This window comes from Eublepharis macularius, chromosome 2 (genome assembly GCF_028583425.1).
Source record: "Eublepharis macularius isolate TG4126 chromosome 2, MPM_Emac_v1.0, whole genome shotgun sequence".
NCBI lineage: Eukaryota > Metazoa > Chordata > Lepidosauria > Squamata > Eublepharidae > Eublepharis > Eublepharis macularius.
The window spans coordinates 180966804-180993554 of record NC_072791.1 but is presented as its reverse complement, the minus strand read 5'-3'; the positions used below and the strand labels follow the sequence as shown (position 1 = coordinate 180993554).

The 26751-nt window shown below is 38.9% G+C and overlaps 1 protein-coding gene across 3 annotated transcripts in view; it reads left to right on the top strand.

The window, feature by feature from the left end:
* The window catches only part of GTDC1 (glycosyltransferase like domain containing 1), a 273602-nt gene that overhangs the window by 81262 nt on the left and 165589 nt on the right, over nucleotides 1–26751 (top strand). For all 3 annotated transcript variants that reach the window (XM_054971576.1, XM_054971578.1, XM_054971579.1), the window contains exon 2: nucleotides 4259–4469. In XM_054971576.1, coding sequence (XP_054827551.1) covers nucleotides 4291–4469 — 179 coding nt within the window. In that variant the 5' untranslated portion in view covers nucleotides 4259–4290. The remainder of the gene's footprint in view (nucleotides 1–4258; nucleotides 4470–26751) is intronic.

The window sequence follows — 26751 nt, the reverse complement described above, 5'->3', positions numbered from 1 at the left end:
AGTGGTGATTAGGTCTCCCAGATCCTACTTTGAAACTCTAAAACCATGTTGAAACTCTAACTACTACATTACACTTGCTAGGGGGGAGGCGGGAAGGAGGCTACTGTTTAATAGTAACAAGCAGCTAGACCTGGGTGAATCATGTAGGTCATGTGTTATGGAGTTGCTTTGGGAGCTTCCTCTGGGCCTGGCCCCAATGAGTCCTCCCTCCAAGGCCAAACAACTCTGAAAAAAGCCCTTACCCCTCACCCTGCCTTTTACTGACAGCAACCAAGCCTGAAATACTGACTAAACTGTTATGGTTGCCTAGCATCAGCCACTGAGGGCATCGGGTTAAAGCTTCAGGAGCTCTTTTTATCATTTTGGGTTTTTTAAACAACCCCTCCCCCCCCCAATCTGGGGCATTTTTCACATAAGAAGATTTGTCTTGTCTGTTCATGGCTACAATCTCCAGATTTAAGTATCCTCAGATCAGGGTCACTTAGTTATTAGCAGGGCTTTTTTCTGGGAAAAGAGGTGGTGGAACTCAGTGGGTAGCCAGCACAGGGGGCACCTCTTGGCGGGAGGTGGTGCCCCTGGTACCACATGTGAGCGTGCAAAGTACATGCACGTTCCCAAGACCAATGATGTCACTGTGGGTCAGCTGCAACAAGGGTTTTTTAAAAAAAAGTTTAAATCACCCTTGGCGAAAATGATCACATGGCTGGAGCAGCGTGGAGGGCCATCTAAACTCCCCTCTGTCTGGAGATCAGGGGGCGGCGCCACTAGCCATGTGTCCATTTTCAAGAGGTTCCAGAACTTCGTTCTACCGCATTCCTGCTGAAAACCCCCCCTGGTTATTAGTATATAAAACACCCCTTGTATAGTATTTTTTTTGTTTGTTTCGCTTCAAGAATGTTTAATGTTTCAGCTTTGGCTTAAATGCTGATTTGTTTCAGTCGTTGTCTATATTTCTTTTTCTTACCCTTTCTTTAAAAAAAAAAGACTAGTTATTGAATGGAGAGTTGATCATTAGAAATGTGTAGGGTTGGGACAAAAGAAGTATTTTCACAGAAACCAAATACTGTGGCTTGTCTAACATTTACTAAGGAACCAGCCTATGTTTAAGAATTAACGTTCTTAGTAACATACATCGTGGGGGGGAAAACCCTTATGATGTAATGCAGAATGGTGAATTTTTCAAGCCACCAATGATGCACTCCTGAGAATGGAATCAAGCCATTAGTACATCATGGAGAATTACTGATTCCAAAGAGACACCCTTGAGAGAGGAAGCAGTGTAATGAGAAAGCAGCAATGTTGTTCTAATATTTGTTGTTTCCCTTGAAATGACTAAAATACCTGAAATGATTTATACCTAATTGAGCATTGCCTTCCATCTGATAGGGTAAATGTTCTCAGGCCATTTATCATTGGTGGCTTTTCGAGATCTCCTAGGAGTACATGGTGTATATTTACCTTAACTTGGCTAGGTTGAGGAAAATAAAAGCAAGAGTAATATATGATATTGTGAGATTGGAACAAAAGTAAAATCATAAGGCTCATTTGATTTACATATTTTTATCCCACCCTTGGTGGCTAATAACAAGTGATAGAGTTTTATGATTTAATATGGCATCTTATTTTTTAAAAAAAATACTAATCAGCCTAGAAAAATAAAAAGACTAATTGGTGTGTCTTCATTTTGCTCTTTAGGATATGTATTGGCTAAACTGGGAAACAGGTTGCAATTCACCTCTGCCACCAGCCATTGGTAGGGATCCAAAGAACCATACAACTAATTCTGAGTGCTGGGGAGGAAGGGGCATTTTGTGTTTGAATTTCCAGGTGGACAGCCACCTGTGCCACTTTGCCAACTGCTTTTGAAACTGAGATCTTCTAAAGAAGCCTATTACAGGACACAAGGGCCTGCAGTTGGAAATGGGGGGAAAGTGCCAAAAATCTCATGGGGCATGCCTAAATCCATGGTCATACATAAAATAGCTCTTTAGATCCCAGCCAGTGGCGTTCTGTTAGCCACTGGATGTAAATGCAGACCCTTGTCAAACCCCTATGCATGATGTTAGTTGTGCCAAGTGTCCTTTTGCATGTGAATCTCTCTCTCTCTCTCTCTCTCACACACACACACACACACATACACACACACGCTTAATATATTAACAGTGCAATCCTATGTAAAGTTATTCCAGTGTAAGCTGATTGATTTCAGAGCATTAGACCAGCACAGCATAGCTTTGTTCTGGAATTCTGCCAAATGGTGCTTTAGTATATAAGATAACCTGGATCTTACATGGATCTTACATTGACTGTCTTAGCTTCTCTTAAGATCTAGCAATGGCCTGGAAAAAACCAAGACTTTCAGCATATTCTTGTGCTGCAAAAAATCAACAGGATAGGTGCTTTCTTTTTTTTTTAAGGAATCAAGGAATCACTTCTAATTTCTAATTACAGCAGTCTAGATTATAGGCCGCAAGCCATGTTGAACTGTAGCTAGTGCACTTGTGCGCGATTGCCTCCCATGCGTTCTTTAATGATCCAGGAATGCTCAGGAATCTTACGCTTTTCCCTGTCTGAAAGACAGCACCCCAAGAAGCGCAGTACTCCCTTTTTCATCATGCTGGAACTTTGATTTAGAGATTCAGCTGAAGGGATTCATTTTAGTTTTATCAAACTCAATAATTGAGTTTTAGAAACTTAACATTTTTCTATTTTTCCCCCTTATAAAAAGAATAACATTTTGCAATCTGTTTTGTAACACATGAATGTTTTTTCATGCCGTTCTTGTGGCAAGATAATCCAGTGTTGTACCTTTCCTCTCCCCCATCCTCCAGATTATTAAGATTTCTGGTTATAATAATCAAATAAGTAGTAAAATTAGGCTTGAAAATGAATGTTTGGTTTTATACCATAACAAAAAGGAAAATTGACCAAGACCAACTGAATAAGTAAGCTTTCTGATTTTGCTCCCTAAAATAGAAGTCTTTAACTGTGGAATCCAAGTACACAATATGATACTGGAAAAACGCTGCATAATATATATGCTGACCCTTGAATATATTACACGATGATTTTCCCAGTGGCATCCTACTGTGTGTGAGCCTTGCTGAGTGTGTGGTTGGATAGTGACATTCAGGCACCTTCACCACTATGCATCCATATTGTGATGGTTGGGTAATAGTGGAAGAAATTGTTTGTATTAGCTAATTTCTAGTATCTTTCTTTTAGAAACAAAGCCAATATGCTTGTATAGCTGCTAAACAGGAAACATGGTTAAGTGGGTGCTTTGATTTATGATCCTTGTGTGATCAATTTAAAGGGGCAATATATATGTTGAATAGGAACATAAATTAGTCTATCATGTTTTTCTAAAAACATATTTTCCCTGAAAAAATGACTCTAAGCATATATGAATCATTTGCTGTTTGCCACCTTATGATAATAACTACTTTTGAGCAATTGTCACAGATTATTCTATTTTTGTTTGGGGGCCATTTCTTTGTTTACTTCTGCATTGGTTTTGTATGTCAACTGCCCTGTGGCTCAGAGTGTGAACTGCCTCTTTAAAGTCTACAATATTGTTCTCTTCCAATATATTTTTGCATTTCCTCTAGGGGCGGAAAATGTCACTTAGTGATGCCGTAGCTTTAAGTACAGATGCCCTAAAGGTAGACCACTCAACCCAGGTTTCCGTTGGCTGCCCCTAGTCCTGTTTCTTTTAAGTCATCTTTTGATATTGCCTTTAGTATGAAAGATTATTTTGGCTGAGCTATGCTTAAAATACTGTTTACTTTTATATACACTTTAACATTCTCAAATTTATAATTAAATTCTATTTGATTATAAATAAGCTATATTTTATAGACAGTCCCCAACTATTTTTTTAAAAGACACAGTATGTACAGTTTTTAAAGTCTTCTTGCATATGCTGTTGGGAAACTTTTAAGGGAAGTTAAATTCTAAGCATTTTCAATGCACATGCATGTATGACTGAATTGTTAATTGCAACCTAAATTTTAATGGAATATGACTTTGATTAATAGATACTCTCCTTTTTCCATGCCTGCAGTTTTAATTAGTCTTTTTTAAGTTAAACTTATTAATGAAACAAAAAGATTGAATTCCTTTAAAAATGAACTCGCTGGTTGAGCTCTTATAATGTGGTTCTGCTTTTATCATGATCCTATATGACACATGTAAAATGAAATAATTATAAAGTAGCCTTTATTAATAATACGCTGGTTTTTAATGTGTTTTTTAGATTCCTGGACAACTTGGGAAACTTTTGCAAGAATGAGCATTCTGCTGATTGAAGCTTTTTATGGAGGCTCACACAAGCAGCTAGTGGATCTTCTACGAGAGGAAATAGAAGATTGTGTGCTCTTTACTCTCCCAGCAAAGAAATGGCATTGGAGGGCTAGAACTGCAGCTCTCTACTTCATGCAGACTGTACCAGTGAATGCTGATTACAGGTATGGAGAGCTATTACTGTCCTCATAGGTGTAAAACTTGAGAGCCAGTGTTGTGTGGTTATAGTATTGGACTGGGAGCTGAGAGATCTGAGTTTAAATCCCTACTCTGCTATTCACTGTTGCTCAGCCTAAACTATCTCACATGGTTGTTGTGATGATAAAATAAAGGTGTATGGAACTTGGTATGTTGTTTTGGGCTCTTTGGAGCTTGTTCGATCAATTTATTCAATACTCTGGCATTGGTCTGAAGTCAACTAGGGAGGAGGATGCTAGCTTGGAAAGAGAGGGCATGTGCTTTGCAAATATGATGCTATTATTTATTATTGGTACCTTTCCTGCTGCCTGCTCAGGTAAGGTTTCTGGGAGTGGTGTGGTAGGGATCTACCCCTTCAAGTTCCAGGGCTGCTTCCAGGGTCTGGGGCCAAGCTGTTATTTATTATTGGTACCTTTCCTGGTGCCTGCTCAGGTCAGGTTTCTGGGAGTGGTGCAGTAGGGATCTTGACCAAACGTGGATGATGGCTGGAGGAGAGCCTGCTGGCCCCCACGAACTGCCAGCCACGAACATGTTCATGAACAGGTCATGCTCGTAAGTGTTCGTGAGTCCCTGTTCATGAATGACAATGAACAACGAACATCATGTTCGGGTTTTTTTTCTGTTCATGTCTATCTCTAGTCAGGGAGGGGATCGTGAATGGAAACTGGGGAGAAGACAAAACTGTGACAAGTAAAGTGTTGTTTACAGACTTGACTGTAGGCTTGTCACAAATACTATATGCGGTCATTATGTCAAAAGAAATCCATTAGCCTATTTTATGTAGTATTGGCTGTAATTGATTATCTCTAACAACTTGGGTGTAACCTCATTCTTGCAAGGGTTTTCTCATTTTATCCTCCCAATAACCTTGTGAGGTAGGTTACTGATTTGTGCAAGGCCTTTCCATAAGTTTAATGGCTTGATATAGATTTGTTCTCCCCCAGTCCAAGTCCAGTACTTGCAGCACCCTCTTGGCTCCATCTATGTCGCATGCAGTTCATGAAACCATTTAGCAAACTAGAAAAGTTGCCTCTCAGTTACTGGAAAAACAATCACTGTTTCTAGCTAGCAAATAGTTATAGTTTTCAAATCTTGAGTATGTTTGGTTTTCTTATTTAGTGGGAGAGGTTTTGATACCAGTGACCTCTCTGGGTGAACTTTCACAGTTATGCTCTTCACACTATGACTTAAAAAGAAATCCAGTTCAAATGAGGGATGAGTTCAACATATGCTTGGGATGATGTGAATTTGACGAGCCCAAGTTTTCTGAGATCTGAACTTCCCACACGTTGTTCCTGATAATTCAACCAACCAGTTTAATAAACCCAAGGAGCTGTGTGAATCCTCGCTTAAGCTTTGGTTTTGATTCCATGCTGCATCATTTGTGTTTTTTGATTTACTATAATGCAAATACAATTTGACCACTTTAACAGTATTTAAAATACAAACCTTTAAAATAATTATTTTCTCTCTGGCTGTTCTTTGTGCTTCTTCTAATTCCTCATTGTCTGCCAGTCTGAAACATATATATAAAATTCCATTTGCCTGAGGTGTTGTGTGGGTTTTACATTGCCCGACTTCGGAACAATCCTGTTTTGTAGGAGTAAGTATGACAAACTATTATGTAAATTTTTTCTACATCACAACCACATCCTCCGACGCATTTCAATGTTATCTTGGCTCCTTCAAGGTCAGCAGCCCAAGCTGTCCAGTGCTAACTGTATTAAGCTAATCAGACATAACTCATAGGCATACACCTCATTAGTTTAACGTACAGTTACATTGACCTAAGATAACTTAATTCCAATTTGTCAAACAACTTACATTTTAAGGGGAAGCGCTTAAAAACTGATTTGAAGTTAGCAAACTTACAATCTGTCATGTACTTATGTGCAATATAACCTTCACACAGCAAATAAATCTACAATAACTAACATGGCGTAATGTAGAGGTGATAGCGCTTTCTTTCCTTCCGGCATTTGATTATGGAGGAAAACATTCAACCTGCTGACATAAGTGCATGTTTAGTAAGAAATAACAGCAACAATAATAGGGAGAAAGCAACAATAGTTAGTCAGAGTTAAAATTTGGAATTCCCATTGGTTTCAGTCAAAGAATTAGGCCTGTGCTTATCTGTTTCACCCTGAAATCAATAGTTTTTTCCCCCAAGAGTGAACCTTTGAATGGATTCACACCCATTATTAATAGTGGTAGCAGTAATAATAATTGTGTACCAGATAAACGACTAATAACAGCCGTACCTGTCGCAATCAGATCTAGCCACAGTGATCCATGCCTTAGTTATGTCTAGACTGGACTATTGCAATGTGCTCTACTTGGGGCTACCCTTGAAGAGTGTTCAGAAGCTGCAGCTAGTGCAGAACGCTGCAGCTAGACTACTGGTTGAAGCCAGTGATTGGGTTCATATAACCCCAATATTAAAGCAGTTACATTGGCTCAATTCACTCCTTAGCACAATTCAGGATTTTGTTTTTGGCCTTTAAAGCTCTCCATAGCTTGGGCCTGGGGTATTTGAAGGGCTATCTTCTCCCACATGTTCCTGGTCAGGAATTATGAGCACAGGGAGAGGCACTCCTGACTGTTTCATCTGCTAAAGAACCTCACCTGGGAGATCCATGAAAGGGGGCCTTTTTGGTGGCAATCTCACAATTATGGAACAGCTTCCCTAGGGAAGTGTTATGCAGAAACAGGTCCTCCTTGAATAGTAATCAGTACAATTAATTTGTATACAACACTGTGTAGTCCACCAACTTCTAATTGAATTCTCTAGAAAAGTGCAACATGCAAATATATATTTACAATCAAGAACATAAACAACAGTATTATAAATATACAAACTTCCATATGTAAAGCACACTCCAATCAATACAAATGTTCCTAGATAGTAGATTTCAAATCATCCAAGTCATTCCAAGTCGTTCCAAGGTACTGTCCATAAATTCATATAGTCCAGTTAACACTTGAAGAGAATTTCATGCAATTAGAAGTGTCTTATCCTGAGAGGGATACTTTCCTTGGTGTGGGAACTGCTGAAATCACTCCCAATCAATGCAAGGAAGCCACCTCTTATGGTCAGCCCGACAAAATTGCTAGACGATTTTGTTTCGCAGTCTTAGCTTTCTCAGGGGCTATATCTATATACAAATAAAAATGTTCATGTATTCCATCAATTAATGTACTCTAATGTTAATTATACACTCCTGTTTGATACTACTTACTTATTTTCAACTAAACGCCTATTCATTGGACACACTTGGAGCAGATGCGACGGAGACAATGTCTGTGCTCAACAACCGTACTTCCTGATCTTATACAATTACACCCTGCCGCCCCCTTCGCTCTTGTGTAATTCTTAAAGAAAACATGTTAAAGAAAACTCAGCATTTAGACCCTTTGGTGTCATGGTTTCTAATTTAAATGTCCAGAACATTTCTCTTTGAACCAATCTATTTCCTGAAAAACCGCTCTCCTTATTCCAGACCACCTCAAAAACTGAGAATCTGATCTCTTGTTCCGTGTGTTGCGCCTGTAAAAAGTGAGCTGTAAGGGGTACCTCCATGACTCTCCTTCTTATTTTAGATTGGTGCTCCTGAATACGTATCCTTACTGCACGAGAGGTGCTCCCAATATACATTTTATTACAAGGGCATTCTATTACGTAGATTACTCCTTGGGTATTACAGGTAGAAAAATTCTTTAGTTCTACTTCCCTACCAAGATGTTGTACCACCAAGTTCTTCCCTGAAATAACCAGGGGGCATACACTACAATGCCCACAACTAAAATGGCCAATTGGGCTGTCTCTTTTAACCTCTCTTGATTGAATGTCAGCCCTTATTAGTATGTCTCTCAAATTTCTTGTTCTTTTACATCCTATCCTCGGTGTACCAGTGCAGCCAGGAAGATGTTGAACCAAATGCCAATTGGGACCTTTTTATATCCCACTAATCTGGGATGCCCATGGAGTAAAGTTTATTGCCCAATGTATTCTCTGTTCTTCCCCTTTCTCTGTCAATTTCCATAATTCTCTTCTAGGGGTCGTATCTGCCCGGATGCACACTCTCTGTATTGATGTAATAAGGTATCCCCTCTGGATGAAATTCCCCACTATTTTCTCTCTTTCTTTGGTGTAATCTGACTCAGTTGTAGAATTTCTCTTAATCCTTAACATCTGACTATATGATATGTTATTCTTTAGATGGGCAGGGTGGTATGAGATGAAATGCAGATAAGAGTTTTTATCTGCTTGTTTGTGAAATGGTTAGACCTATTGTCTGTGTATTTGTAAATTATGACATCCAAAAAATTAATTTCAATGGAACTAAAGGATCTGATAAACTTAATGTGGGGATCTAGGCTGTCCATCCAACCGGTAAATGCCTCTATTAGTTCTGGATTTGAAAAAAATTAAAAAGATGTCATCTGTGAAGCACTGGTAGTAGATAATCTCTGCCTGATAAGGATTAGTCAAAGGGCACAAAATATTTTGCATCTCCAATGTGTTCATATAGAGGTTCGTGATTGTGGGAGCCACCAGGCATCCCATTGCAACTCCTCTTATTTGTAGGTAGTAATCAGACCCATAATGAAAAAAAATATTTTACACAATTAAATCTGCTAGGGAAAGCATAAATGAGGTCAGAGGGGCTGGATTTTCCCGTTTCCTTAAGGCTTCCTCAATCGCTAATCTCACTCCCTCCAGGTAGATAGAGGTATATAACGAGACCACATCAAAGGTGGCAAGGAGAGATCCCTTAGGGATATCAAGCTTCTCTAATTCTAAAATTAATTGGGCGGGGTCTTTTAAAAATGCTGCTGTTTTAAGGACCTTCGGTTGTAATTGTTTATCAAGGAGGTGAGCCAGCAGTTCCAACAATGAATTCATGCCAGCTACAATGGGTAGACCCGGTGGGGGAAACCCATCCTTATGGACTTTGGGTAGGATATAAAAAGTCGGCATTTTTGGATCCTTGTTATATAAAGTCTTATGTAAAGCAGGCAAAATCTCACCTGCCAACATGGCTTCAACTAATACAATTTTAATTAAATAAGCCACATGTATGCTAGGGTTCTCCTTGATTTGTCTCTAGCTGTCCTCATCCTGTAACTGCCTAAGTACTTCTTTTTCATAGTCCTCTCTGTTAAGTAGGACTGTGCCTCCTCTTCTATCAGCAGGTTTTATCACTAGGTCTTTATAATTCATAAATTCCTGTAAAGCCCGTCTCTCCTCCTTTGTTAAGTTATGCCAGACTCTTTTATTACTCTTTTCGGCTACTTCTATATCTCGCAAAACCACTCTTTCAAAGGTTTCTGTACTGGGATCTGAAATCGTTGGTAAAAATGTGGACTTAGTCTTTATCATTGCTTTATTTTTCATCGACACAGGGTTTCACCATACATTTTTCTAAGTTTCAGCAGATGAATTAACTTGAATAAATCAATTCTTGTGTCAAGTGGTGAGTAAAAGGGAGTGAGAACAAACCCTAATCCCTTGTTTAGAACAGTTAACTCTACTGAAGTTATTGTTCTCCTCGAAAGATTGAAGACTAAGTCTCCGTCTTTCTTTTTTGTGATGGTTGTCTCGGACCCGAAGGTCCCCCTAAAAAAGCCTGATTAGTGGAAGATGCTGTTCTGTTCCTCAAGTATCTCCCTGTATTCGGTCCTGCCAAGACTTCTACTTCTGAAAAATCAAAATTGTCAGATTCAGATTGTGAGTCCGTGGGATTGCCACAGATTACCTTTTTAAAATTCAGTTTATCTCACCACTGATACACACGTTCTGAAGCATAATCCCTCATATCTCTCTGAAACTTTTGTAGTTTGAACTCTCTGAGTTTTCGTTCAAACTCCCCTAATTTGGTATCTAAATCATTGGCTGATCGTGTATATTCCTCCTCACTGTACTGGTCCTTTAAATTTGTCATGATCTCTTTTTTTTTCAATTTAGTCTCCTCTCTCTTAGATGTTTTTACAATTAACAAGATTAAATCCAGTGAACATTTATTAAGTGTTGCCATCCATTTCTTTTTAAACTCCTCATCTTGCTGAAACATACCGGGAAGTTTATGTATGCATAAACCTCTCAGTATTTTGTTTCGTTTATGATATTCAGTCAGGGATGTAACTTGCAGATACATTTTAATTCTTTTCTCGTTCAAATTTTGAAAATTATTCCAATCCGCATCAGGGACGGTGTTGCCCAGTTTCAAAAAAGAAGGAACATCTTTGAATATATTGTCTCTATCTGCATCGGAGTATGCAAATACAGATTGAAAATGACTCATGGCCTCAGTCTATAACAACAAGCACTAAAGAGGCAAAAGGAAAGACTGCAAAGCTTTACAGAAACAGATTCTCCTTGAATAGTAATCAGTACAATTAATTCATATACAACATTGTGTAGTCCACCAACTTCTAATTTCATTCACTAACAACATTCATTCACTAACAATAGTATTATAAATATTCAAACTTCCATATATAAAGCACACTCCAATCAATATAAATGTTCCTATATAGTAGATTTCATATCATCCAAGTCATTCCAAGTCGTTCCTAGATACTGTCCATAAATTCATATAGTCCAGTTAACATTTGAAAAGAACTTCATGCAATTAGAAGTGTTACTGGAAGTTCTAAATTCCAGTAACATAAAAGTTCTTTTATGTTACAGGAAGTTCTGAATTGTGTTGCTTTTAAACTTTGTTTTATCTGTGATTGTTTTTATTTATATTGTAAGCCACCTTGATTTCCTGCATTGTAGAAAGGCAGCTAACAGATGATTTATATAATTAAATAAAATAAAGGAATAAAAGTGGAAGTACACGTTATTCACAGGATGAGCTATGGTGGCCTTTTGTTGCATTCTGCTATCTCTCTCCATACCCTTTAGGTATGTGTAGATTTACACTTACTCTTAGGTAAGAGTAGATGACTGGGGAAGGCAATGGCAAACCACCCCGTAACAAAAGTCTACCAAGAAAATGTTGTGATGTGATGTCCCCCCATGGGTCAGTAATGACTCGGTGCTTGCATAGGGAACTACCTTTACCGACCCTTTAGGTAGGTTTATTCCTGCATTTTGTCAATCTCTCCACCCCCACTTGTGTCAGTTGACATTATGAAGTGAGGCAACGAAATGTGTGGTGTGAAGATGTTTAAACACTTGTTATGGGGAAGAAGGAGTTTAATAATTCAATATAGAGAAGCAACTTCTGGGGTGGGGGAACATCAAGTGTAATATACAGCTCTGCACTATATGAGAAAAAACTAGTCATAATTTTTCTATTTTTGTAGTTTGTATTATTGTACTGGTGTTCTTCACATAGTTTACTTTTCTGATTTGGACATTCTTTTGAGAATGAAGCTACATGTTATCTCAACAAATGAGTATTATCCAAACCTGTGTTTGCTGAGAATATAACTATGGCCAACAGGGAACCCTTGTAGGGGGAGATTAGTAGGTGAGAGAGGAGGGTACATAATCCCTTATAAATTATCTTTTGCCAGTCTTCTTCTCTAAACCCTGTTTTCTTCTTTCCAGTCAGCTTAACTTCTGGTTTCCAAGCCTGACGAGAAAAAGTGGTCTTGAAACATGTACAGATGAAAACAGGTCAGCAGTGAAAGGATTATGTGTATTGCTGCCACCTGTTGTTTGTCTCCAGTTTTTCATAGAAGGAACCCCGTAAGGGGTCCTGTGTTTTCCTAGTGTTAGCTACTTCTCCCCTCAAATTTAGCACTAGTGTTACCATTGTTCAACTCTCCTGAAAAGTTTCAGTACCTACACTTCATTCTATATGAGAAATGTGGCTGTGAATGATGCTTCTAGTGACTGGGGAACAAAACTAAGAAGCGTACATTATGATTCACAATGAGTTATATTTGATTAGGCATACTGAGTTTCCAAGAAGATGGACATGCACATTATAAATAACCTAATGGATGCTCAGTTTCAAGAAACATTTAGTAATATGTTTTTAAGATGAATGGCTTAGCAGATCGTTATGTCTCCACCTAGTAAGACCTGTTGATGCTTGTGGAACACAGTGGTCTTTGCTGTGGAACTGGTTTTACCCCATTGGGCTCAGTCATACTACCTACTTTTTCACCCATGCAGAAGAAATTAATCAGAGAAGTTGCTTTGCTTATTCCTCCCCACCCCTTCAGCTTTTGTGAGAGGTAAGTAATGAAGCAATGGAAGAGCTGTTTTTTTCTGGCATCACTAACACTTGGGGAATCCACATGATTGCATGAGGTTTGCTGAGATTAATCAATTAATAATTTGTCTGCAGAATAATGTTGGGTTATCAGCTGATGGAAAGTAAATCGCAATGTGGGAAAGTGTGTTTTGTGGCCCTCTAAACTTTATTTAAGTAGGGGAATTACAATAAGTGTAACACCCATCTATAGTCATTAAAAGATTTTTGAAAGAAGGAAGAGCGTTATGAGATGGAGTAATGTTGAAAAATAGATAGCATAGTTTCTTTTAATATACAGCCATATGTCTTGATTATTTGAAAGTAAGCTGAACCTATGAATAATATAGAAATAAAATAAATACAAGACACTTTAAGAGGATAAACTATACTAATTAAAAATCATAAATGTAGAAATACTGAATCATAGCACATGATTTCATTACATTTTAGTACTGGCAGTGTAAATACCAATATACATAAAATGAGGAACATTAAATGCATTTTAACAAAACCCAAACAATTCCCCAGATTTTCTAAAAACCTAAAATGTAGGAAGGAAATAGGCTGAAGCTGGAAAAGAAAAACTACAAAGTTTTTGTTTCTTTGTAAGAATAGACTTGTAAAATAATTAGCAAAACCTTTATACATCTGAGATGACTGGAAATGCATACTATAGCTTCAATGAATAATCAGTTCTTGGTCAGAATTTCATTTCTGCCTTTGCTTAAACAGTTTGCAGAATATATAACTTTTCATGTGTTTTCAATATTAGTATGCTCAGAGTTTTGATCTATCAGGTAAAAAGGAGGTCTCGTCAGCAGTCAGTCAGCTGGCCACGTGTTATATAATTAGATGTGTCAAGAAGCTAGCAAAATCCAGTGAACAACTGAGTCTATCTCATTAGATCTTAGAACAAAGGAGATGGAAAGAAGTTAAAGCTTAAGATTCCTTTAAATGATGCAACACACCTTTAAATGAAGTCCTGGTGCTTTGAGTGAATGTAGACTGTTAATCATTAGAGATGGGCATGAGCAGCAATACGAACAAAAAAAAAGCCATGAACAGCCCAATCTGCTGTTCACGAACAAGCTGTTCGTGAGGCCCCATTCTAAACGAACAGGTGGTCGTTGCAAGCCTCGTTCGTTGCTGTTTGTCTTGCTGTTCGTCAAGCCAGACAGTCTGGCACCTGCAATCAATTCCCTTGGCAACTTAGGCAGGGATTGTCTGAACTCTGTCTGAACTCCTGCTGTTGCCCTGGAAATCCCAGTCTAAGACCAATTTAGCTTGATAGGTAGGTTTTCCTTTCAAGTGTGGAACTCCAAATTTGTTACAACAAGGGAGCAAAGACCAGGGGTGAGGGGGGCTCCCAGCTCTGACTTTGCAGACCATGGAGAGGGAGAGAGACAGCTGCTGTTGGCATTTTGATAGAGTGCATTGGAGCTTGAATTTTCTTTGTGTGTGCTGGGATAGGGATCTACCCCTTCAAGTTCCAGGGCTGCTGCCAGGCTCTGGGCCAAGCTATTATTTATTATTGGTACCTTTCCTGCTGCCTGCTTAGGTAAGGTTTCTGGGAGTGGTGTGGTAGGGATCTACCCCTTCAAGTTCCAGGGCTGGTGCCAGGCTCTGGGGCCAAGCTATTATTTATTATTGGTACCTTTCCTGGTGCTTGCTCAGGTCAGGTTTCTGGGAGTGGTGCAGTAGGGATCTTGACCAAACATGAATGATGGCTGGAGGAGAGCCTGCTGGCCCCCACGAACTGCCAACCACGAACATGTTCGTGAATAAGGCCATGTTTGTGGTTGTTCGTGAGTCCCTGTTCGTGGCAACGGGCAACGAACAACGAACATCATGTTAGTTTTTTTCCTGTTCGTGCCCATCTCTATTAATCATGTGATAAGTTAATGTGGTTTTAATGTAAATCCTTAGTTTCAGTTCTTAGTTTCTGGAAGTAGTGATCGCTTCTCCATGGTTCTATTGCATATTGTTCCAGTAATGTAGAAGTCACATGAGGGGGATCATATGAGAAAACTAAGACCATCGTCTTATCCCACCCACCCCCCAATCTCACCTCTGCTATTGGTATGGTTCTGGTTGTATTATTGTGTCCTCCTTTATTTCTGCTTTCCAACCTTACTGAAGCTGCAAATAGACTTGTCCCATTGAAAAAAAATCAGGTATCTACATTTTACTGTCAGTTAATACATATCTGCATTTGATCCGAAACCCAGGGAAACACTAAAATTCTCCTTGCCACTTGCCAGGGTAGCACTATAACCAACTAGCTGAATACCATCATCTATTTGCTAATGGTTTACATTGCTACGTTAAGAATAATATTTTAACCAAACATTTTAGGGCAGCGTGCAAGTTACAATTTGGGGAGAGTGCCAAGCGAGATTGTGACTGCTGGTCCTCCTTTGTCCTTATCTGCTTTTGGAGTATAAGATGTGAACAAGACCCTGTGTACATGCAGGTTACATACTAGGCATCGATTGTACATGTGACCAGGCATTTCTCAGGCTCTTTTTCACAAGTTATCCTGTGTGTGCATAGAGGTGGGGATGAATCAAGCAGGTATGATCCTGCTTCTCCCATGTATGTTTACTGTGCCTATTTGTGAACAGTCCTCCAGTCTGTCTACATAGCAAGATTTCTCTTGATATACATAGACCTCCAATTCGGTCTAGGCATTCCCCCCCACACACATTTAATTTACAGCAATTCTGACAAAGCTTTATAAGCAGCTCTGTAAAAAAAGCCAAAACAAAACTTACACATGCACCCTGAACAAATGCAAGAACAAAACCTTTGAAATGGGGCAGGTTACAAAAGGGAGGGCAATGTAAAGAAAACTTGTCATTTTAAAACTATAAAGCTACCATCTGTCAACATTTTCATGAGAATCAAAGCTGATTAATGCAAAGTGAGTGTTTAAGATCATATTGCTGTCTTCAGGAATAATTATCAGGTGGTCCAATTGGTTATTTTTTCACGTATTACAGTAAAGCTTCTTGTTGTTTGGTTATTGCCTCAGATTACTAGGCCTGCTTCTTGATTTTAAACATGCACAGCTAGTAGATTACCTTTTGCTTCAATGGAATTGAGTGTGAGGAAATAGGAGCCACATCTTTCTTACTATGTTGCTCTTCTAATATGTTATTACTGTAACCACAGTCTATTGGGTACAGGGTCTATTGTGTGCATTGTCAACTTGCTCATATCTCCAGAACCTTTAAGGATGGCATGTTTGCATTGTCATCTCCCTTCTATTGATAAGTAATGGAATGGCTGTATGTGCCAATGTAGTTGTCAAAGCCACTAGCTATGTCTCCAGAACAACTGCTGTTCACTGTACCATCTATTTGCCAGGTATCGTCTTCTTTGGACCTTTGTTTATCAATTATGGCCCACGTTTTATGAAATGGCCTCTCTGAAGAGGCCTAGAGCCTCTTTCCCTAGCTCCAGGTGGGTAGCTGTGTTGGGCGGCAGTTGAAGAGCACGATCCAGGTCCAAAGCACCTGAAAGGCCAATATCTTGGAAATCTAGTTGTTTCTAAGGTGCTATTGGACCAAAATCTTTCCCTAGTTCTTTTCTGTGGGTTAATACAAAGTGAATGTTTAAGGTCATATTGATATTTTTGTGAATAACTTTCAGGTAACCCACTTGGTGGTTATTTTTTTTCTGTTTACCACAGAACCCTTTTTAGGAAGACCTTTAATAATTAATAGTGAGGGTTGTTGTTTTAGCAAGGTATTGCGATAACATTTTTGTATATTCATTTTTTATCGATGATGAAGTATTTTAAACCATGCTATTTCACTTTGTACTTATCAGAGAGGTGGGACAAATTGATTAAATAAATAAATAAGGCTCAGACGATTAAAAAAATTAAGGTAAATTATGAAAGCCATGAGAACTAAATGGAACTTGCATGTTTGAGAGAAATAAACTTCTAAATACCAGATATGTGGGACAAATGGGAGAATTCACGAATGCCTTCATGTCCTACTTAAAGCTCCTCCAAAGCATCTGGCTTTCTATTGAAGACATATTGTAATATTAGATTGACAGTGCAGTCTTAAGCAGAGTTGCACACTTCTAAGTCCAATGAAGACAACAGATGTATCAAGATGTATCTTATGCCCTTATACGGTAATGATGGGTGATAGTTGCCATGCAGTAACAACTAGACATGAGCACGAAATGGAAAAGGCCCGAAATGAGTTTTGTGTTTCATCGTGATCCATGAATCGCAAATCACGAAACTTCATGAAATAGAAATGTTTGCTGAAATTATTCATTAGTTTCGTGATTCATCAGAACCCAGGGCATTTCAATGGCCCCCTTCATACCCAGAGATGCCAAACTTGCAGGGAGACTTCAGCAGGCTCTACTCCACCCACCCTCCCAATTTGCAATACATTGATCAGGAAGGATGGGAAGGGAAGTGCTACCAGAGTGTTTGATCAGAGGAGAACGAAGGACCGGCCATGGTGGAGCTGGGCCGGGAAGACAGAGTGAGGGGTGGGGTGGAGGAAAAAAGGCACCCTAACCCAAAGACCTTCCCACAGCAAGGCCAAGAGCTAGAAATAAGAGGCGTCTTACACTTACAGTCTCTTTAAAGCAGAAGCAGTCAAAAGCACAATCTCAAATCCTTCCACACACTCTCCCACTCCAATTCCAGCAAAACGCTGACATAGATCAGAACAGGTGGCTGACAGACCTGCCTAACAGGGTTTGGAGGGGTGAGATTGGTGTGCCCATGGCTACAGAAGGCCCACCTCCTTGGCTGCCTTGGGGATTTCCCTCCAGTTCCTGCCTGTATCGAGCAGAATGGAAGCTCTCCAGATGGCTAGGAGAGCTGCCAATCAAGGGTAAATGGGCTACGATTGAGGTTTCCAATGGCAACGAAAGGTCTGGGCCCATTGTTGCCTAGGGAATCAATGGATCGGCACCAGCCTGTCTGCAATCACGTAACGTTCATGAAGCTAATGAAACAGGGCAGAAAGTTGTGAATTTCGTGATAATTTTGTGATAACCGCGGCCCCACAAAACGCTGTTTCATGACATATGAAACAGCCTGTTTCGTGACAAAATTTGCTTCGTATTTCGATTAGTGCCCAGGTCTAGTAACAACAGCTTTTCTGCTGCATAGATGCAGAGGAGTCAGCCGTGTTAGTCTGTGGTAGCAAAATCAAAAAGAGTCCAGTAGCACCTTTAAGACTAACCAATTTTATTGTAGCATAAGCTTTCGAGAATCAAGTTCTCTTCGTCAGATGCCTCATACAGAGACTGGTCAAACCAGTCTCTGTATCAGGCATCTGACGAAGAGAACTTGATTCTCGAAAGCTTATGCTACAATAAAATTGGTTAGTCTTAAAGGTGCTACTGGACTCGTTTTGATTTTTCTGCTGCAGTAGTTCATGAGTTTCTGCCATAGTTGCCACCTGTGTGCATGTTTGTCTGCAGTTTGTTTGCTGGAACACCCGTCTTGTTAAAACAAGTGATTAGGGTCTTAAGGGACCCAGTTCTCACATTTCAGCTGCTTGGGTGGCATTGGAAGGGTCTTCTATATGCTTGAGTAATGTGTCATGGTTATAATGAACATAGGATGTACTAATTCAGGGGCCGAAATCTGCATGGCTACTTCCCTTACTGCTGACAACAAACCTATTAAATTTTTCAACACATCTGGCAACAAAAAGCACTGTACAATGTGTCTCATTATATCTGTAGTATGTTGTTAAACTGGAAAAAAACCATTTTAAGCACAATTGGAAGCCGCAGAATGTAGGTGAAGTGGCCTTCAGGAAGGGATCAAAATGAGACCAACAATGGGCTTTGAAGACAAGTATTTCTAACAAAACCAAATGCTACAGCTAGTGATTTAATTTGTTTTAAAAGCTGCTAAGAGATTGGGCTAAGCTTTCTCACATACTTTTGAGAAATTGAAAACTCTTAATTTCGTTTGTTTTTTTAGAAGATTCTAAAGGTCTGTAAATTGTGGTGCAAGCAATATTTTGTATATGAATGCTATTTCACTGGTCTGCTTGTGAATTGAAGTACCAAATGGCATGCTTGTGCACATTTGCTCGCTTGTTCTCTCTCTTAAATCTTTGTTATTTTTAAAAACAAGCAAACCAGATCTAAGCTCCATATCTAAAATTTGCCTCAGGTCTTAGTATCATGTTAGATATTTCAACAAAATAATCCATGTTCCGACTGCACACCTCAGTGCTGTCTTAGTAGGTTGGTGGCTTTCACAGCCATCAGGGTTTTTTCTCATATAGCTCCATCAGTTAAAATAATGGCTTTTCTTTCTGGGTAAAAGTGTAATAAGCATACCGTTTGTCTTTTAAAATACAATTGTCAAATTTTAAGGAGTAAATATATTTTGAGCATTTACCCCGAAGGTCTGTAGGGACAGAATCTGTTAGAAATAATACCTTTTATTCATATGAGCAGTTACCTGAGGGGCAGTGTAAAATGTATTATTTATTTTTTGAAAATATGTTAGGAGAGCTATTAAAAACATATAGTTGCATATATTTGAAATTCTGCTGTAACATTTAATCCCTTTTGTATACATGCATGCACTCACACACATATAGTTGAACCTTTTTCTGTACACTTCTATATGAGGATTATATCTAAATGCAAACATTCTAAAAGTGGCACCTTTATTATCTATTTATTTATTTTTAACATGTATAAGCCCCCCCCCCCACACACACATAAACCTTTCTCCCAGATATCTTTGAACCAAGGTGGGTAACAAAAATAAAATCAGTGCAGTGTCACATATTCTGTGCATAACACAAATAAACAAAAAGCAGAAAATCTTCAAAAAATAAAATCCAACTGAGACTCTTGTCCTTCAGGAAACCCCAGAAAAGGCCCTTTTTAAAAGTTCTCTTTTAGATGATACCCAACATGGTATGAGAGATGTAGATTTTCTAATTTCTTCAGAGTGGTTGTTCCACAACATCATAGTTGCCACAGAAAAAGCCCATGAACAGGCAGCAGCAGAACGTACCCTCGTGGTCAGAACAACCAAAAGGAATTGCTGTGCTGAACAAAGCTACTTCACAGCGGTTCATACAGAGACAGATGGTCCTTCAGGCATGTGGGCACCTGGTCACGAAGACATTTAAAGATAAGTGTCATCACTTTGTATTGGGCTTGGAAATCAAAAGGCCGCCAATGCAAAGGTTGCAAAATAGGAGTAATTTGGTCACTGCTGCCCAACTGATAATAGATGGGCTGTTGCATTTTGTACCAACTGAGGTTTCACACTATCTTCTAGGGCAGTCCCACATACAGAGTGTTAAAGAAGTCAAGCCACAATGTTAATGTTACATGGAGCATTGTGGCCATTGTCAGTCTCTGAATAGGCAGAGAGCTTCAGGCTAAATGTCGCTGGTCAAAATGGAATTTTGGCCACAGCAAAACCTGTTTTTCAAATAATAGAGCTGAGTCCAGGAGGAGTCCTAAATTCTTCATGGCCATCTACGGTAGAGAGTAAGATCTCCTCCGTAGCAGATGTCTTACTGACCAGCATTATCTCAGTCTTGTCAGGATTCAGTTTTAGTTTATTCTCCTTTACCCACTTGCATGGAAAGTGATTGGACATCCAATCAAAAACTATCCAGTCAGACCACGTCAGAGGTACACCTTCTACCTCGATATCTGATGTCAAATACTCTAGCAGTAGCAAGTGATTAACTGTATCAAAGGCAGCTGATAGATCCAGGAGGACCAGTAGGGAGGTATTTCCCTTATCTGGTTGTAAACTGAGATTAGCAATTATGCTGTCTCTGACTCATAGTTTAGAAGGCAGGATATGCTGCACATATGGAATTGGATCCAAATGTGCCCTTTCACACATGGAAGGAGCCAACCCCTGCTTCTCAACAATTACTAGGGAAGTGGGAACTATACACAGTATCTAAAGCTGGTGGTGCTGTTGCGGACCTTTGAATATGCAGTGTTGTTTTACAAATGTGACTTTAATTGTAAGGTCATCAACAGTATTTTACTTAATCAGTTTGTAGCAAAGATTCTTGTATGGTTATGGAGAGGAAATTGAAAGCAGAGATAAGGCCATCTTTTCACTTCAGAAGCTTACATTTAGAGTTCCTATTAGGCTGTTATGCCTTTATTAACACTTGTGCTAATTAACTTCATTAAATTATTCTCTCTCGGTCTTCCCTGCAAACCCGCCCCCCCCCCTTGTGTGTTGTATTCTGTTTTGGCCAATTCTGGAGACTTTTCTGGTGTTGCATGAATGCCCTGGAATGGCCTGTCTGAGAACATACAGAAAGCACTTCCATTGCTATCCTTTTCACAAGGCATGCAATGCTGTCTTCATTCAGCAGACTTCTGGTTGATAGTCTCTTGGTTTTTTAAGTTGGTCCTGGATTACTTATTTTGTAGGCAAGTGATGTTTATTATTGTTACCTTAATTGAGTTTGTTGATTTTATTGTGTTACATTTGGCTTTACTGTGACCTCAGGTCTTTCAGACCTGTTGGTTAGATGCCTTGGAGGGTTGCTAACCTCCAGATGGGGCTTGGGGATCTCTTGGGATTACAACTGATCTCTAGACAACAGATATCAGTTCTCCTGGAGAGTACAGCAGCTTTAGCATTATACTCGAACTTTTCAGGAATTTCACAACCCAGATTTGGCGACGCTAGTCATTTAGGAAAGATGTGGAATAAATAAATAAAAAGAGTATATGCCGCTTTTAGAACTATGTTAAACATTTAGAAATCATAAATGCTAGCTGAAATCTAATGAAAATGATTGATTCATATGTTCTTTTTTATGCAAATTTAAGCACAGAAATCATTTGAAGTAGTGATCAAGTCCTTTCCTTGAAAATAAAATGTCCTCAGCTTCATTGCTCATGTCCTATTTTTAATTTTTTTCCAGGATCATGAATATCGTATGTGAATTATGATGCTTCTGTTGGGCATAATAGCCTTTGAATTGTATAGATAAATGTGACCTGAGTGGATACCTCCATAATGTCTCTGCCATAATAATGTGATGGCTGTACCTTTGATTATCTTGGGCTTGGTTTTCATCTTGTAAAATTTGCAGGTATAACTGGGAGTAAGGGAGTAGAGGAGCAAGGAGGAGATCTCAGAACAGGAAACTGGAATGCCAGCAGATACCTTACATTGACAATAGAACCTTGGGTGGAAGAGGCTCTAAGAACTGAAATTGCTGCGAATTGGAAATTTGCGCAGCTGGTATCTGTGCAATGTACTACAAAAGTAGGAATGTAAACAGACTTCAGTGATCCTTGGTTTTAATTTATTTTTCTTTAAGTTAAGGGCTTCTAAGGCCATCTGTGAATATTCTGTTGGTTAGTGTATAGCAATTCAACATTTGCTGCACTGTATTTTCTAAATGCGTGGTTTTGTCCCTGCTTTTTCCTGCCCTCTCATATGTGGTACCCTGCTGATAGTACTGACTCTTCCATGTTGATCCACTTTCAGGCTTGAGGCTGTGCTATCCAAAGAGGCCTTCCAGCTAACCATGCACTTAAGGAAATGTTCCAGTTTTTTTTAAAATTCCATCTGCTAGATTGCTGCCTGTCTTTGTTATATCTGTGTGCTATTACGCTAACACCGATTGCACTGTAAGAAAACAGTGAAAGTCTTAAGTGAATTTACCTACAGTACATGAAGATAGCGGCAGTAGAAAAGATCTAAAACAGAAAAATGGCTGAGTGCTAACACAGAGCAAAAAGATTTATGATCAAGCCTTTTAAAAATAATCAAAATAGGAAACTTATACCTCAGTTAAAAAAACCCAGAGTTTTAATATAACACTCATGACAGAATGGAAAGAGGACTGCTTGTGGTGACAGGCAGAGGAAGTGCTTACGGTCTGGAGTTCTGAGGATGGAAGAAGCTGAGGTGACTCCAAGCGCTCTCATCTCTTGCTTCATACTTTGTAGTTATGGCTGACCTGCACATTTGTGACAGAATTTCCTTGTGACGTACCACGAGGTGAGCACAAAATACAGATTGCTTTCTTCGCCTCCTATTCAATGCAAGTCATGTTCTGTCCAGTGAATTATAGCAGCTGTTTCCCTGTTCTTCCATCACATTCTAACAGGAATCCCCGCTCCTGCCCCAGACCTTCTGCATCTGAAATGTTGTGGGAATCCAAGTTTGGTAGCTGGTAATAAGTTTGCACAAAGCAAGTAATATTTATACAGACACTTCTAATGTACACAGTGCTGTCTTACAGTATTTTTTATTTTCTGTTTTTTCACATTTTGAATTCTCTGGGTTCTGGAATCTAGACATCTTTTCTTCACCCAAGCCTTCTGAGATTGTGAGACTATAGCACTCCAGTCAATGTATCTTGTCTAGTATATGGTGGAGAAATGTAAATTTGCCTTTTGGGATATGGACCTCAAGCTGTTTTCTCTATTTGTGTTTCATTGTTTTTTAAAAAAAATATGAAAAAAATTCTAGACCCATTAAGACTAGAATCTTCTGTTCTGAGTTCAGCTTTGAGTCATTTGCTCTGTGGAACTGAGCTAACCAGAGATATAGCACTACTGGAAATAAGATCAGATATCATGGCCTGTCACACCCGCCTCATTAAAAAGAATTAAAATGCTGATGAGAGTTCTGTAATAATGCAAAAAGGATTTTTGCTTTTAATGTTAGCTTTCAAGTGAATCCCTTTAGCATTTCAGTGGCAATGAGTTCCATTGATTCAATTAGAAAGATAATTATATAATATTTCAGGTACACTGTAATTATTAATATAAGAAATTTTATTTATATAATTCTGCACATCTTTTATACTGTACTGTAACACACACACACACACACACACACAGCAAGATTCGGGTCTGGTAGCACCTTAAAGATCAACTAGATGTCCAGCCTATGAGCTTTTGAGAGTCAGAACTCTTTGTAAATGCTTGTGAATATATCCTTCCTTATCACATACTCATTCGATATAGGCATTTGGGGGAGTGCCTTTCATTTCTGACTATTTCTCCCTTGAGTTTGATTGTGTGAAATTATTTACATCTATAAATAGTTTTCTGTAATTTGGTATTCTTGCATTTAAAAGTAATAATAAAAATCGTCATTCCATACAATCTATTTGACCACAGCTGTGCATTTAGATGTCTCCATTGAGCTGTCCACTTAAGATAGCTAAGCCTACGGCTGTATTCGCCCATCTGGCTGAGGGAGGTAAAGAATCAAGGCTGGCTGTGTTCTAGGAGAGTGAGGAATTCAGCCTTGGGGAAGGGCAGGCAGGCCACTTCTCTATGTCTCTGCCAGAAGAAATTGCTTCGAAGGAGGGTAGTTATCATTTATGCTTAAGTTTACATGAGTGTCAGAGTTAGGAAGGGTGCCTAATCTCATGAACAGTGAATCCTCTTGCTTTCCGCAACTCACATACAGAGCACATTGGTCTTCCCAGTGCCATGTGCTGGGAGGTCAGTTTATGAAGTATACAGTTAATTGTTTTCTTTCCCACTTGCTTCTGTGTAGCTCATCTCATACAAATGATTAACAAAAGTTGCATTTTAATTTGCAAAATAATTCTGTAAAATATGGGCTGGTGATTGAATATTGCAGGGTTTGGATGCCTAGTAAATTAAATGTATTTGGCATTCCCAAATAATGCAAGTATCTGGAAATTATGTGAAACAATCTTCAAATTAAAGGATAATGACTAGTGCATTTTGGACTATAAAACACCACTTCTCCCCTGCATACTTGCTGGAGGTTTAAGTTGTAATTTCTTAATTCATGGTGGTTTGATATCTTCAAGTGCATCTTTCAAAAATGCTAAAAAAAATTCTTCAGGTTTGGTTTTTAATTCTATACCAATGTATATTTATATAATAGCATGGAATTTTGAAATGCCAAGTGACCAGTTTTGCCTTCTGACCACAAAACCAGGCTTAGTACACATGTTATCTGCCCTAATTGTTCATTTCTCCCTTTCAGTCCAGGGTGGAACCTTCTTCTCTTACTGCAGAGGTTGTAATATTCTGGTTGAGGGAAAAAAACAATTAGCCACATTGGACATTTAATAAACTATTTTAATGTATTTTAAAAACATACTGGGTTTACTTTAGTCAAAATTTCTTGAACAGGTCTCCACACATTTCTATCTCAGTTCTTACTAAGCTAGTAAACCTGTGCTTTGTTGCACCACTATAAGTCAGCAGGAGGGCTCATATGATTAAACGTTTTATTTAAAAAAATCCGTGTATGCAGAAAATCAGTTATCACAGAGATGGTTCTACCCCACTTTCTGCGGTGTTCAGTTGACCCTTACTGACTCAGTTAAAAGCCTAGGAGTTATACTGGATCCCAGCACTGCTGCTAGAAAAAAAGCAAATTAATGCAGCTGCAAAAAATGCCTTCAGCAGTTAGAATAAACTCTACATTTCAGCTAGAAGACAATGTGTGTCTGTTTTCTTCCCCTAACTCTAACCCTGGTTCACCAGTATAATAGTATATGTGCAAACAGTGGCACATCAGTTGAATTTTATTAATAGTGTCATGCGTTTAAATGAGACTGAAGGAAATTTTCAAGTATTTGAATAATTTGTATTGTTAGTGAAGTTACTCACTGGGCTGTTTGCCTATGGAAAAAAATAAAAGAGATCTGAGAGAAGATGTTACGTGACCTAGGACTAAGCCAGCATATTAATGGTCAGATGTTACAGGGTTTAGTTCAGAGAAATCTTGAATCACAATTATGTACTAGCTGGATGTTGAGCTTTTAAAAAAAGAAGATAGCTCATTTGATTGATGGTGTTTTTCTGTACTTGTGACATTTAAAATGGTTTTTGGAGGTGGTGGGTTATTATAATAGCTTGTTGTTTTATTCAGTCCAGCTAAAGAATACAGATGGTTTGTATATGTATTTTTTCATATAAAAGGAGGGGAAAGGGCCCTTCTAAGGTACATAGTTATACATGGCACCTTTTGGGAGCAAATAAGTACAGTGAACTTTAAATGTGCTGCAAAGGGTTCCTAAATGTAAGACCAGAATAAGACACTGAGGAAGCAGTTGGAGTGCTACTGAAAAGCAAAGGTAAGCAATAGTGCTACATTATGGTGGCAGGAAGGGGAACTAGAGGACAAAATCTTGGGGACCAACGGAATTAGGAAAGTCATGTTATTTGTTTTCATTTCAAGCCCAGTGGCACCTTAATGTCCAACAAGTTTTTCAAAGTATAAGCTTTCAAGAGTCAAAGCTCCCTTCATCAAACACAAGATGAAGGTTTATACCCAGAAAACACTGTCTGTCTCTAAAGTGCTGCTGAACTCGAATCTTGCTGTTCTACTGCAGACCAAGGTGTCTACCTACTTGAAATTGTTTTCACATGATGTTTTGAGGTGGAGTCTTCTTTTTTTTAAAAAAGTAATATTTTTATTAACATATTAAAATCAGTGAACAGAGTTAACAAAGAACAACAAAGTAATAGTTAACTATATACAATTATGTACAGGAATACTTAATCACGATTGGTTATAGCTTCGAACAAGAAACAAGGATAACAGATAATAGTCAATAAGTCAGCTTTGTTAAGGTTCATATAACTAGATCTTCTTTGGGAGCTATTACTTCAATCTTGAGTAACAAAGTTTGTGAGGATGCTGATCTGTGATAGAAATAAGGTGGAGTCTTCTTGATGGTACATGGGAGACTGGATGATTGTCCCCTCCTTGGTAGCTCTCAGCAGCTCTAGTGATACTGCAGGAGCCTTGTGGTGGTATCCCATTTCCTGTTCAGATAAGTGGCAAAGGGAGGCACCGGAAAATGCCTTTCTCATGGAATATTGCAGGGACCTCTAGAGCAAGTTCTCTGTCCTGGTAGGATTGGCCAAGAATCTGTTCATAGCAGTGGACCCTCTGCCAGTCTGGGGGCTTTGGCAGATGCCTGACCTTGCTGATTCTTGACTCTCGCCCTGAGATACTAAGCAGGCAATTAATGTCTATTTATTTTACGCATAATATAAT